We start from the raw sequence: 15,097 nt of genomic DNA, 5'->3' as shown, positions 1-15,097 counted from the left end.
GAAAAATGACTCATGTCATGCACAAAGTAGATATACTAAACTTTTTTACTATAAATGTCCACTTTCACTTTCTTCTTTTGTTTCTGGCAATTCACATTTTTCTTGCATATTGCCACCTACTGGGTGGGAAGGAGAATCTATGGTAAAAAAGGACTTCTGAAGATATGGATTTAACAACTGGAGTCTTTGGTTTGGATTACTTTTATGCTGCCTTTGTGTTTTTTAGAGCTTCAAAGTTTTGGCCACCATTTGCTTGCATTGTATGGACCAACAAAGCTGATATATCCTTATATTAATATGTGTTTGTGTTCTGCAGAAGTAAGTCATTTCAGGCCCTTTATTTATTTCCTCACCATGGCAACACTGTTCGATATATAAAAAATCAGTTAGTAATTTAGCATCTTCAATGTCTTGGCATAAGTTTGCCAAAATTTGGTGACAGTCACATGAATCCCCTTGGAGGAGTATTCAAAAGTTCAGGGACTACAGTTTTCAAAAAAGCACATTAAATCCAAAATGGCTGACTTCCTGTTGGGTGGAGCTAATGACTGTAATTTTAGAAGTTGTCCGGCTTGATGAAAACAATACATGTAGCAAGTTTGGTGACCGTAGAAGAAACTGACCCCACTACTTTTGTCAAAAGGTGGCACTACAGAGCTCCCCAGCCATGCCCATGTGTTAACATTTGCCCAGGCCTAATGGCCGACAACTCTGATGTGTGTACAAAATATCATGAAAATTCAAGCATACCAAGTACCTCAAAAACATGTGAATATACATAAAAATGAATAATGACATTTAATGCATTGCCATGGCAACACTATTTAAGATATCAAGAATCCCTTCAGAAATAGAAATCGGCACTGTTTTGACATTATTCAAAAAAATTTTTAAGCAGTTCAAGTAAACATAAGAGGAATATTTCAAAGTCTGTTAAATGTGCCACACTTTCTTCCGCCGGTTGGTGTTGCTATGAACGTGACCCACAATAGCCACACCAATATGATCAGCTCACAAGGCCAAACATTTGGCTCAATTTTGATGTAAATCACACGATGCACGCAGAAGATATGAGACACTTCCTTTTTCCCATTTTGTTACATTAATTTATCGCGTCGCCATGACAACACCGTTCGATATATCAAAAATCCGTCCGCAAGTTAGCATCATTAATGTCTTGGCATGGTGTCGCCCACATTTGGTACCTATAACATGAAATCCCAAGGAGGAGTATTTCAAATTCAATTTCAAACAATCAAGAATGTCCGACTTCCAGTTGGGCAGAGCTTATGACATTCAGTGCGAAAGTTGTCCGGCTTGATGAGATCTATATATGCACAAAGTTTGGTGATGGTAGTTCAAATGACATATGCTACAGAGCCCCTGAACTTGCCCATCTTCTAGGTGGCGCTACAGGCTACCCCCTGCAACTTTACCCGGACCTAATGGTTGACGACTCTGATGTGTGTGCAAACTTTCAAGAGTTTTTGCGCATGTTAATTTCCCCTAAAGTACCGAAAACCTTGAAAAGAAGAATACAAAGAAGAATCCTTAGAAGAACAATAGGGCCTCTGCACTTTCAGTGCTTGGGCCCTAATATTAATCCTTAGAAGAACAATAAGGTTTCTGCACTTTCACTGGTTGAGTCCTAAAAAATTCTCATCAGCAACAATCAGTTTCGATTTTTGTGTTGTTTAATTGGTAAAATCGATCGATCTGCCTCTGGTACAGTTACTACTAAAAAGTAGCTAACCACATTGCACAGTAAATAGAAGTATAAATCAGAATTTTATGATTTATTTACTTTAAAATTAACAATGAGGATCTCAAATAGAATCACAGACTTGAACTTGAACACACAAAATACAACTAATAAAAAAAATAATCAGTCCCCTAATTTATATAAATGACTATCCTTTCATTATTGATGTGTGAATTTTGTGTTTGCAGGACCCCTCTGATGCTGGCAGTAATGGGGGGTCATGTGGATGCTGTGTCTCTTTTGTTAGAGCGTGAGGCCAGTGTTGACTTGGCTGACCATTATGGTCTTACTGCTCTACACTTGGGGGTGAGTTAATTGATCTTGTAGCATTGCAAGCAAATTTCCTTCAAACGTGCTGGACGGTCAAGTTATGTGTTGAAATTTTATTTAGCAATGGTAATAGCTTAATGTTACTCTGTTTCTCTCTCTCAGCTATTGTGTGGGCAGGAGGAGTGTGTTCAGTCGGTGTTGGAGCTGGAGGCATCAGTGGTGCTGGGGGACTCCAGGGGTCGCACTGCGATCCACCTGGCTGCAGCGAAGGGTCACGCGTCTTGGCTAAGCGAACTGCTCAATATTGCCTGCTCTGAACCCCCAGTACCCCCATTTCGAGACAACCATGGATACACACCACTACATTGGGCCTGTTACTTTGGTCAGTCATAACACAGTCTCCATTTTGAGTTAAAGCTAAAGTATCATTTTGTCCATGTTAAAATGCTTTCTCTTATGTTAATATCTTAACATCTATAGTCAGGTTCATAAATATTGGGACATCAACACAATTCTAATCTTTTTGGCTCTATACACCACCACAATGGATTTGAAATTAAACGAACAAGATGTGCTTTAACTGCAGACTTTCAGCTTTAATTTGAGGGTATGTACATCCAAATCAGGTGAACGGTGTAGGAATTACAACAGTTTGTATATGTGCCTCCCACTTTTTTTCAGACAAATTAAAGCTGAAAGTCAGCAGTTAAAGCACATCTTGTTCGTCACATCTTCTTATTTAGTTATAGTGAAAAAGGAGATATATTTTGGTCTGTTCTCACCCAAACTGCTTCAGAAGACATGGATTAAACCACTGGAGTGTTATGGATTACTTTTAAACTGCCTATGTGTTTTTAGAAGCTTAAAAGTCACCATTCACTTGTATTGTATGGACAAACAGACATTGTATCTCCTTTCAAATATCTTAATTTGTGTTCCATGTAATAAAGAAAGTCAAACAAGTTATGGTACAAGGTTGTGTAAAAGATGAGAAAATTATAATTTTTGGTGACCTATTCCTTTAATGTGTAGAAACTACAAGTAAGCAATTGGTATGCTGATTTGCCTAAAAAGTGTAAACACTGTGATTCTGTGGTGCTTTCAAAACATTGCTTTGGTTTTTTTGCCTATGCCCACCAGCCCATCACAGCAACATTGGCTCAACCAATGGTTTTTGTTTGGGGTTTTACTATTTTTGTTGGCAAACAATGGCAGATTGGAGAGTGTTTGAGAAACATTATTTTTACAATCTTGTTTGGTGACGCTAGAGGCACAGAAATGATGCACTTAACCATTAAAGATGATGGTTGTTCTTCATGATTTTATTCATTGGTTCTTTATAATGTGTCAATTTTATTTAGTAACAGAATGGAGCTTTTATGGAGTACAATGGACTAGCACCAAGTGTGTATGTGTGTATTACAGGTCATGATGGCTGTGTGGAGGTTATACTTGAACAAAGCACCTTCCGGCAGTTTGATGGAAACCCCTTCACCCCCCTACATTGTGCTGTGTATGTCTGCTTTTTGACTCTTTATATCATCTCATTATCATTTTATTTAGTTTTTTCTGTTTCAAACTGTCTAAGTGACTGAATCTTCTGTCCTGTAGGGTCAATGATCATGAGGCTTGTGCCACCCTATTATTAGAAGCCATGGGATCAAAGATTGTAACATGCAAAGATTCCAAGGGCAGGTTAGTTCCATATTCATACTGATAACAGTCATATAATACAGTAAATGTAGTAGAGTTATTCCTAAACTGACCCCAAAATGTATTTGGACATAAAGCCACACTTGCATTAGATAACAAATATCAAACCAAGTGGCATTTGTTTTAAATAATGAGACCATAAAAATAGAAGTTTGTAATGTTTTAAATGATAAAACAATATATATACGATTTAAAATTAAGCGAGAAGAATGTGGACACTTTCTGGTGTAAAATGCTAATGGAACATATCTTAGCAAAATTGATGAACCACACCTGGTTACTGTAATGCAGCACCTGTGTGCACTTCAAAGGAACTGACATGGTGTACATCCACTAAAATGGCCTTAGGATAATGTATTTAAAACTAACTGCAAAAATGGATCAGAACTGTTTAGTTCTGAGAAAAGATCTAGCATCATTTGTTAGCAGATGCCACTTTTTCTGCTTGATATTTTGTTATATAATGCAATGAATTTCATAAACTTTTAAATGTGGCTTAAGGGGTCCCAACACTTTTGGGGGCCAATACTAATTAAAATAAGCTTGTTCGTTTTCTCTTTAGCATTTAGCATTTAGCATTGCTTTAATCACCTATTAAAGAACAGCTGTCATTGTTTATCAGAACACCTCTCCATGCTGCTGCATTTGCTGGTCACATAGACTGTGTTCAACTGCTCCTGGCCCATAATGCATCTGTGGATGACGTTGACCAATCTGGACGCAACGCTTTGATTATGGCAGCAGAGAGAGGAAGAGTCGAGGTTGTAGGTATGCATTTACCATTATTTATTCTTTTGCACCATGCCCCTGTTTATTTGTATAAATTGGTTATGAAAATGTGAATGAAATAAAGAGTTTAACTGTATCCATTATGCAAAGTGTATTGTGTCTTTTAACAGAGGCTCTGCTTACTGCTACGAATGTTAACCTCAGTCTGACAGACCAAAAGGGCAATACGGCACTCCATCTTGCCTGCAGTAATGTAGGTATCTTCCTTTTGCAATTTTGCTGGCTGTCTGTATTTTAACTTTGTATTCATTTATTTATCCCCTTTTCTCCCAATTTGGAATGCCCAATTCCCACTGCTTAGTAGGTTCTGGTGGTGGTGCGGTTACTCACCTCAATCCGGGTGGAGGAGAACAAGTCTCAGCTTCTGAGACTGTCAATCCATGTAGCTTATCACGTGGCTTGTTGTGCATGACACCGCGGAGACTCCCAGCATGTGGAGGCTCATGCTACTCTCCGTGATCCACGCAAAACTTACCACGCACCCCATTGAGAGCGAGAACCACTAATCGTGACTATACTCGCTGAGCTACCCAGGCCCCCTGTATTATACATTTCGACTTAATAGATATACTCTATTTCCATCTGCCCGTAGAACACTTTTGAGTAAGTATAAGCCCCATTTCCATCTAGTGATTGTACATTTGTCCTAAAAAAATATCATGCCATGACCGTGGGTCTCTGTAGTGTTGTTGAACATTCGAGAAATCCTATTTTTCCATCTCAGACCCAAAGTACCAGGGCCATAACATTCAAATCTTATACTCCCTCAGTTTAAAATGACAGATGCACCATTATGCACCACCATATATAATTGCACTGCAATTAAAAACACCACATTGCAAAAATGATGATTATTATAATTTTCAATGATTAAAATAATTAATAATTAAAAGGATACAGGAGTCATGTGATGACATGCGAGGAGCGGACGTGTGAATGACGAGCTCTGCGCACTTTGCTAGTTTTTAATTCTTTTTATGTTATAATCCGGTGAGATTCGAAACACCCTGCTAGATATCTGTTCTTTGAAGTCAACATGGCAAAGAAGTCAAAAATCCTTGGGCTCTGGAGATATTAAAAGATACTCACATGCTCAAGCTGAAACCTCTGGTGGGCCTGCGGACCAGGGATTCGTTTGGACGGTGCGGCGGGAGAAATCCAGCGTCAACTGTCCAACATGTTTGTGATGTTGACGAAAGTTGTTGCTGACTTGCAGGATCTCACTGTAATATGTCGATTGATTACGGTGATGGAAACAAAGTTGGTTATAAGATTGTCGGACGTCGGGATCGATTATCTGGAGTTATCGGAAGGAATTATCTGCTAAACCGCTGGTGACCAAAGTTGATTTGGAGTGTGTTTTTGAAAAACTGGAAGAATTTGAGAATAGGAGCTGCTGGAATAACATCTGAATTTTTGGAATTCCTGAGCATGAATAAGGCAGGGATATGGTGAAATTCCTTGATGAGTTCTTCCCGAGTCTGCTTGACATAACAGGCCAGAAGCTGGAAATCGAGTGAGCTCACAGAGTCCCGGCTCAGAGATCGGCTGAGGGAGACAGGCCTGAACAATTCTGGCAACATTTCTAAGACCATCCTATAAAGATGTTGTGTTGCGTGAGGCAAGGTGCAAAGGAAAGCTTTCTTGGAAGTACCACAGCATTTCCTTCTTCCCAGATTTTGCGAATTCGACAAAAGATAAATGTGATCTATTCAAGGAATGCAAGAAACTCTTACATCAACTGAAGATCGTTTTTGCACTGATGTTTCCAGCCAAATTGAGAATAGATACTAAGGATGACCGCAAAATATTTACATGCCCACAACAAGCATTGTTTTTCATAGACAAAATGGGTGAGTAAGCCATTTGGTGTTTCTCATGTAACCCCAGAGTGGATTAACTCACTATACTTACTATTATCTTTCTGAGGAAGCTGGGTGCCATTTTTGTTTCTTTTTGTGTTGGTTCCGCCTAGCGGCTGAGTATGAATAACACTCTTTCAAGAAACCTTTTGCATCGATGAAGGGAAGCTTTTACACTGAAGTTCCTGGCCAAATTGAGAATAGATACCAAGGATGGCTGTAAAATATTTAGATGCCCACAACAAGCATTGTCTTTCATAAAAACAATGGACTGAGGAAGTCATGGTATGTTTTACAGGTGCCTGAACATGCCTTTGGCTATCCGAGGAAGCTGGGTGCCATTTGTGTTTCTTTTTTTGATGGTTCTGCCTAGTGGCTGCAGTTTGTTTTGTGGAAGAACACTCCTTTGGGACAGTTATGGATGAATCTGCTCGTTCTTTGTGCTTATGCCTCCTATTGGATGGAGTGTGTTTCCTGGATTTTTTTTTTTAAGGACATTGGAATGATTATGTCATTTGCTGCACTTATGAAACAGTCGGCACACTGAACACCTGTTTGAATGTCTGAGGAAACCGAGCAGCTTTATTTTATTATATTATTTATTTATGTATTTATTTTTTGTATAATTTTTTGTGCTTGTTCCACTACAGGCTGGAGTGTGTTTTTTGAAGGATCGCACCCTCGAGACAGTTTTGTGTATGAATCTACATGTTATTTTGTGTTTATTCTACCTATTGGCTGGAGTTTGTTTTATAGATTATCTTTAGTTGTGTAATTCTGTTTCACAAAATCTTTATAGAATCACCGGACTTGAGCAATTCGATGGCAAAGTTGTCACGGAGACTCTCGCAGGTGTACATGGACTCTTTGAGTTTGGAGGGATGGACGGCGGTTGTCCACGCACGTTTTTATTTTTTATGTTTGTTTGGTTTGGGTGGGAGTTTGGGGTTTGATTGTTGCACTGATGGGGAATGTGGTCTTTAAAATTGTATTTTTGACACACAATATATTTTTTATTTTATGTCAAAATGTTAAAGGTTAATATTAGTTGATTGTCTCTCACCACATGGAATGTGAATGGGTTGGGGCACCCCATAAAAAGTAGGGATGTCATTTATTTTCTTAAACGCAAGAAATATGATATTGTGTTTCTTCAAGAAATGCATCTTTCCCTGCAGGAAGCTGAAAAATTGGGGAAGATATGGGGTGAACTCCTCTGTTCTTACTTGAGCCAGCACTAAAACATCTACAATTCAAATGACTCAAATGGATTAAAGATAAATTAGGAAGAGTCATTATTGTTTTAGCAGAAAATCAGGGGCAAAGGTTGATTTTGGCTAATATATACGGGATGTTGCATGGTTCCATAATATTGGGAGGAGACTTTAACATTTTTATAGACTCAGTACTTGATCATAGTGAAGCAAAATTGTGCAAGCCTCCTAGAGCAAAATTGATGCTTCAAAGGATGTGTAAAAAGTTTGTTCTTACATATATTTAGAGACTTTTGAACCCATCTGTTAGGGACTATAAAATGTTTTAAAAGATTTATTCTAGAATAGATTTATTTTTATATCCAAGTCTCTCATTTCATCTGTTGTTGATTGCTCAATTGGAAACATTTTATTCTCAGATAACTCCCTGGTAAGTTTAGAGATGTTGCCACATACAGAGAAAAATAAATCTTATAGTTGACGCTTTAATGTATCTCTTTAGCAAAATCCTGATTTCCAACAAATGTTAAAGGCTGAATTAAATGTTTATACGGAGATCAACTGGTCCTCAGTATCCTCTGTGGGCACTTAAGGCGGTTCTTAGGGGTCAGATCATACAGTATGCCTCATTCATCAAAAATTACATAGCATGAGAACTTGTGGAGTAGGAAGAGAATATTAAAAGTCTGGTGGTGGCGTAGTGGGCTAAAGCACATAAAAGGTTACCGGTTCGATTCTGCTAAATTTATATTTACATAATACATTGTGTAAAGGGGTTTGAGGAAAGGAGGAGGTGAGAACCGGCTTGACAATATAAATAAGTTTCAAATAAAACTGAAATAAAAAGACAAACACACTCTCCCTCACACTGCAGCTTCCAGTCTGCCTTTATCCCTCTCTGAGGCTTGATTAGCCCGATTAGGGGCCGGGTGTGCGGAATCACGACCCAGCCCTGCCCTCCGCCCTGTCACACATTGTAAAGTATTGTAGATGCATTGTAAAGTAGGAGAGGTTTATATATATATATATAAATAACGACTTATTATTCTTCTTCTTATTATTATTATATATAGAATTAGGGAAAAAAATTATAAAATAACTCAAATTACATTTTATTACACTGGAAGACCTACTGTATATTGCAAACATTATTTTTGAATGTAAACATTTGCCTGAGGTCTTTCATAGATCTCTTTGTTCTGTTTCCAGGGAATGGAGGAATGTGCATTGCTCATTCTGGGAAAACTTCCAGACTCTGCTCTCGTCACCACAAATGTTGCACTGCAAACGTGAGCTCCCTTTTCCATATTATACTACCTTGTTTTGGGAAGCAGGTGTTGCTCACCTGTTTGTTTCTCATTCACCTTCTCAGACCTCTTCATTTGGCTGCACGCTGCGGGATGAAGCAGACAGTGCAAGAGCTGCTCTCTCGTGGAGCCAGTGTTCAAGTACTAGATGAAAATGGTGCGTGTTCCTGAAACTAAAATCTTAATTGATTTGGTTAATGTAGCTTGTATTATTTTGTGTCTTTGTGCATCTCTCTATGCCTGTGTCTGTTTACTCTTTTTTTTTTCATTTTTGTTATTGGTGTGGCATAGAGGCTTTTGTCAAAGCAGTGGCTGTTTTTCAAAGCTTTGGCAGTGTCATGCGTGTCCATTTTGCACCCTACCATGTGTTTGCCTGCCTAATGGCACTAATGGAATGCTGCTTTCATCCAACCACCTTCCCACCACTGCCCCCTTGTTCCACTGCTTCGTCCCTCCCCTTTACCTCTTTCTACTTCCCTGTATCTCTTGCTCTTGGCTGTCTTTCCCCGCAGGTTTCACCCCTGCTCTGGCTTGCGCTCCAAGCAGGGAAGTGGCTGACTGCCTGGCTCTCATTCTGGCTACCATGATGCCTTTCTGCTCCCCTTGCAGCTCTGGAAGTCCTTCCCCAGGTGCCCTGCTGAAATCTCTGCCCCGCCAGGCCAAGAGTCCCCAGGGCCCTAACAATCCGAGAGACCCCTCCGGCCCCTCCAGCGAGAGTACGACAACTGAAAATGACTCTGACTCTGAGACATTTTGACCCAGGCTCTTTCTAGAGTTCCATAATAGTATTTAAAGCACATATTTCCATGAATCCTCAGAAGTTGTACAAATTTTTATGGAGCTCGCTCTCTGTAAACAAGTGATCATGACATGTGACATAGCCCACCTGGTACGCTTTCATACTGCCAAACTTGTTTGCACAGGAGATTTCGACTAAAGCCATCTGAATTACTTTGATGCAAGAGAGATGATTAGACAAGACGTCTTTTGTACTTTAGTGTTTGAGATTGCCAAATGTTGACCTCATAATCACAGTTGAAGTATCCAAAGTGTGATGTGCGGTGACATAATCTGTAGGCTTTTGGAAACACAAAGAGAGGACTCACTCATTTAAACTCTGTAGTTATAATGTGACCAATTACATATTTGGACCAATGAGGAATTGGTGACTTGTCACAACCCTTGATTAGAATGTGTATTCCAAATATTTATTTGTGACAAGAGCACATGAAACCCAGTGTAATATGATGAAAATCCAATGCATGTTACAAATGTCCAGATTGTACACCAGTTGTACTTTACACATATTGTATTTGGCACGTTGTGAATAGAAGACTCTTGAGCTTTATATTGTAAAGAAAGAGCATTTTTATTTCAGATAGATGAATAGATTTATAGGCCTAGATGGTCTTAACCTCTGTCTGACTTTTTTGGTGAGTGACACTGTCATTCTTTTCCTTCTCAGAAATAGCAACAGTGTTAAAATGATACTTCTATTCAGGTCCATTTTTCCAGATTCCAGTGAGAAGAGATGACCTGTTATGTGAACCAAGATGTTCCCAAGCCTGTATGGATATTTATTATTTAGATAACAATGGTACTACATTTGTATGCTCTTATGTGTAGGAGTAAATGGGTGTTTAATGTTCAAACCCAGGACCATGACTAACCTATCCTGTCTTCTTCAAAAAACAAAACAAAATTACTTTTAATAATTTGCACTAGTTGAATTTAAATCAATTTGAACAGTTTTCTAAAAAAGCTTGTAAATGTTGGAATGAGTGCTTCCATTGTCTTTAATCTGATGTCAAGATTACATACAACTTAGCCAAATACATTTAAACTTAGAATCACAAGTCCTGACATTTAATCGTTGAAATCATTCCATGTCTTAGGTCAGTTTGGATCACTACTTTATTTTAAGAATTTGAAATGTCAGAACAATAGTTTTTATTTCTTTCATCACATTCCCAGTGGGTTATAAGTGTACATACACTTTGTTAGTATTTGGTAGCATTGCCTTTTAATTGTTTAACTTGGGTCAAAAGTTTTGTGTAGCCTTCCACAAGCTTCTCACAAGAAGTTGCTGGAATTTTGGCCCATTCCTCCAGAAAAAACTGGTGTAACTGAATCAGGTTTTCAGTTCTGCCCAGAAATTCAGAAAGAAAAATCAGATTAAGGTCAGGGCTTTGTGCTGGCCACTCAAATACATTGACTTTGTTGTCCTTAAGCCATTTTGCCACAACTTTGGAGGTATGCATGTGGTCATTGTCCATTTGGAAGACCCATTTGCGACCAAGCTTTAAATTCCTGGCTGATGTCTTGTGATGTTGCTTCAGTATATCTACATCATTTTCCTTCCACAAGATGCCTTCTATTTTGTGAAGTGCACCAGTTGCAGCAAAGCACCCCCACAAAATGATGCTGCCACCCCTATGCTTCTCTGTTGGGATGGTGTTCGTCAGCTTGTAAGCCTCACCCTTTTTCCTCCAAACATAAAAATTGTCATTATGGTCAAATATTTCAATTTTTGTTTCATTAGACATGAGTACATTTCACCAAAAAGTAAGATCTTTGTCCCCATATGCACTGAATACTGTAGTCTGGCTTTTTTATTGTGGATTTGGAGCTTGCTGAACAGCCTTTCGGATTGATTTGCACTTTTTGCACCAAACTATGTTAATCTCTAGGAGACAGAATGCATCTCCTCCCTGAGCGGCATGATAGCTGTGTGGTCCCATGGTGTTTCTAATTGCATACTATTGTTTGTACAGCTGAACATTGTACTTTCAGTCATTTGGATATTACTCCCAACAATGAACCAGACTTGTAGAGGTCTTATTCTGGGGTCTTGGCTTATTGCTTTTGATTTTACCATGATGTCAAGCAAAGAGGCACGCATTTTGAAGATAGACCTTAAAATACACCGGTACACCTCCAATTCAGTACACCTCCTATTATCAGAAACTAATTGTCTAAAGGCTTGACATCATTTTCTGGAATTTTCCAAGCTGCTTAAAGGCACAGTTAACTTAGCGTATGTAAACTTCTGATCCACTGGAATTGCAATATAGTCCATTGAATGAAGCAATCTGTTAAAATTACTTGTGTCATGCACAAAGTTTATGTCCTAAATGACTTGCCAAAACTATAGTTTGCTAATATTAAATCTTTGGAGTGGTTAAAAATTTTTTTTTAATGACTTCGACCTAAGTGTATGTAAACTTCTGACTTCAAATGTATTGTTATTTTAAGATCTTTCCAATATTGGGAGTCAAAAAGAAAAGACAAATGAAGAGAAGGTCGACCACTGTTTGTCTGTTTACCTTTGCCCACAATGTGCCAGTTTCTGCAGTGTGTCCAGTGCCTTGTTCTGCATTTTCAGATTTTGTTAGATTATGCTGGTTTATATTTGTCTGTATTTGTGTGTAATGAAAAAGTCTGAAAATTTGAAGAGATGTTTGGGTCGTTCAGCTCACCTGACAACTATAAGCCAACATTTTTACTAAGTCCTGATGTATGTGCCTATGTGTGTGTGCTTTAGGATAGAAAAATAGTCTTTGTACATCAGCTTGTGGACATTATCATCACCAGAGCAGAAGGTGCACACAACTGTCTTATTAAGAAAGCACATGGTCGATTTTCTTTTCATAAATTCATAAAATGAATCATGAGTTAGAAGATGCAGAGGAATGGAATCAAAATAAAACAGTATTATATCAGAAAAAAGCTTTGAAATATGACAATCTTGTAGATCATGTGTTCCTCCTGCAATCTGATGTTGAAGGTACTTTGTTAGCTCAAGTTTCTTTTATATAAATTGTATGACTATTATATAAAGTGTTTTAACCGAGTTTTGTGTGGAGTCTGTGTTATAGCTTTGAAATTAATAAAATAATGTAAATAAATTTAGGTGAAAGAGAAATGGGTTGTTTAATACCAATTAATTTTAGAGAATTCAAATTTAGAAAGTTTGCAATGAGTGAATGCATGATTGTTTAAAATGTGTGGGGACATTTCATGCTATTATGGCAAATAAATGCCATTTATTTTTCACCAGTTTACCATAGTAGTTGTTTATCGTGTACACCAAAGTGCAAGAACTGACTACAAAATCAATGTAAACAAAACGTGAGGCAGAGTTACACTATATGGACAAAAGTATTGGGACACTTACACATTACACCTACAGGAGATTTTATGACATCCCATTCTAAATCCATAGGCATTAATATAGAATTGGTCCCCCCTTTGCATCTATAACAGCTTCCACTCTTCTGGGAAGGGTTTCTACTAGATTTTGGAGTGTGTCTGTTGGAATTTTTGCCCGTTCTTCCTGAAGAGCATTTGTCATCCCAAAGGTGTTCCACACCAAACTCATCCAACCATGCCTTTATGAACCTTGCTTTGTGCACTGGGGCACATTCATGCTGGAATAGAAAAGGGCCTACCCCAAAGTGTTTCCACAAAGTTGGAAGCATAGAATTTTCCAAAATGTCTTGGTAAGCTGAGGCATTATCATTTCCCTTCAGTGGAACTAAGGGGCCTAGACCAGAAAAACAACCTCATAGCATTATCCCTCCTCCATCAAATTTTACAGTTGGCACAATGCAGTCAGGCAGAAAACGTTCTCCTGGCATTCACCAAACCCAGATTCGTCCATCAGACTGCCTGATAGAGAAATGTGATTCATCACTCCACAGAACACATTTCCACTGCTCCAGAGTCCAGTGGCGGCGTGCTTTACACCACTCCATCTGACGCTTGGCATGGAGCTTGGTAATGTAAGGCTTGCATACAGCTGCTCGACCATGGAAACCCATGCCATGAAGCTCCCGGTGCACAGTTTTTGTGCAGATGTTAATGCCAGAGGAGGTTTGTTACTCTGCAGTTATTGAGTCATCATAGCGTCACACACTATGCGCCTCAGCACTCGGAAACTCTGATCTGTAACTTTATGTGGTCTGCCACTTCGTGGCTGAGTTGCTGTGGTTCGTAAATGCTTCCACTTTGCAATAATACCACTTACAGTTGATTGTGGAATATCTAGGAAGGAAGAAATTTCACGAACTGACTTGTTGCAACGGTGGCATCCTATTACAGTACCACACTCTAGTTCAGTGAGCTCTTTCGAACGACCCATTTTTTCACAAATGTTTGTAAAGGGAGACTGCATGGCTAGGTGCTTGATTTTATACACCTGTAGTAATGGGACTGAATGAAACACCTGAATTCAATGATTAAGAGGTGTGGCCCAATACTTTTGTCCATAGAGTGTATATGCAAATGAGTAGAAAATATATTTTTTAAAGGATAGTGTTATTTATTGAAGCAAAAAAGTTGCCCCCTTAGTTACTAAATCCCCAAATCTATGAAACTGCATTCATAATGTGGTTCAGCTGGACTATTTTCACAGTTTAATAGCATGTGTTGTGTTTAAATGCATAAATATGTTCGTGTTTGGTAGCAAAGTATATTTACAGCACATAATAATTGTGATTTATCTTTGTTAATATGGGTATAGACATACATACAATCCCCAAAAAAGCAGGGAAGCTGCACATTCACTATGCAAAATGTAAACCCCCCCAAACAATGCAGATCTAACACCAAGACTTGTGTACTGCTGCTACTCCACGTAAACAGTGATACTTTCCAAGTGTGTCTGGGCCAGCTTGGTCGAATGGTATAACGCTAATAAACAAAATCTCTTAAGTGATTCAGGGCCAGCTTGGCCAAATGGCTTGAACATCTGACTCAAAATGTGAACCTGGAAAAGGAAACCCCAGAGCTTATTTAACTATTGACATAACCAAGCTTTATGTGGTTTTATCTAACTAATGACCTAAGATAGCTTTGTGTGCTAGTACCAGATGTGGTTAAGGCTTACCTCATTAAAAAAAACTTGCTTCTATGTGTCATGGCCAAAAGCAAAAATCTTACCTTGCAAGCAGATATAAGAAAACCCCAGCAACCACCTGGGCAAATAGCTCTTTTAGAGAAAAACTCTCACAGTGCTCTGTAGTGAAACCTGCTTTTCAGCTAAACTGAGCAATGTTAGACAAAGAGTAAGATCACAAGTTGATTGGCTAACTGTCAAAGGACCGATAAGCTGTTCAATGTTTTAAACATGAAATCATAATTTAAATTATACGTTTTACTTTTGAACATGTTAAAGAA

General features: G+C 38.5%; 1 protein-coding gene across 2 annotated transcripts in view; it reads left to right on the top strand.

Annotated features, from left to right (window-relative positions):
- The window catches only part of ankrd44 (ankyrin repeat domain 44), a 55,344-nt gene extending 42,531 nt beyond the window's left edge, over window positions 1-12,813 (top strand). Inside the window, exons 20-28 of one of the 2 annotated variants that reach the window (XM_052142637.1) lie at window positions 1,951-2,068; window positions 2,195-2,414; window positions 3,458-3,545; window positions 3,644-3,727; window positions 4,368-4,513; window positions 4,645-4,727; window positions 8,820-8,899; window positions 8,983-9,074; window positions 9,430-12,813. In XM_052142637.1, the coding sequence (XP_051998597.1) occupies window positions 1,951-2,068; window positions 2,195-2,414; window positions 3,458-3,545; window positions 3,644-3,727; window positions 4,368-4,513; window positions 4,645-4,727; window positions 8,820-8,899; window positions 8,983-9,074; window positions 9,430-9,674 (1,156 nt within the window). In that variant the 3' untranslated portion in view covers window positions 9,675-12,813. The remainder of the gene's footprint in view (window positions 1-1,950; window positions 2,069-2,194; window positions 2,415-3,457; window positions 3,546-3,643; window positions 3,728-4,367; window positions 4,514-4,644; window positions 4,728-8,819; window positions 8,900-8,982; window positions 9,075-9,429) is intronic. The other variant, XM_052142638.1, reaches the window with a different exon arrangement.
- Window positions 12,814-15,097: the final 2,284 nt, after the last annotated feature.

The sequence above is a fragment of the Xyrauchen texanus genome, chromosome 14, assembly GCF_025860055.1.
Source record: "Xyrauchen texanus isolate HMW12.3.18 chromosome 14, RBS_HiC_50CHRs, whole genome shotgun sequence".
NCBI lineage: Eukaryota > Metazoa > Chordata > Actinopteri > Cypriniformes > Catostomidae > Xyrauchen > Xyrauchen texanus.
This window is presented reverse-complemented; position numbering and strand designations above follow the sequence as displayed.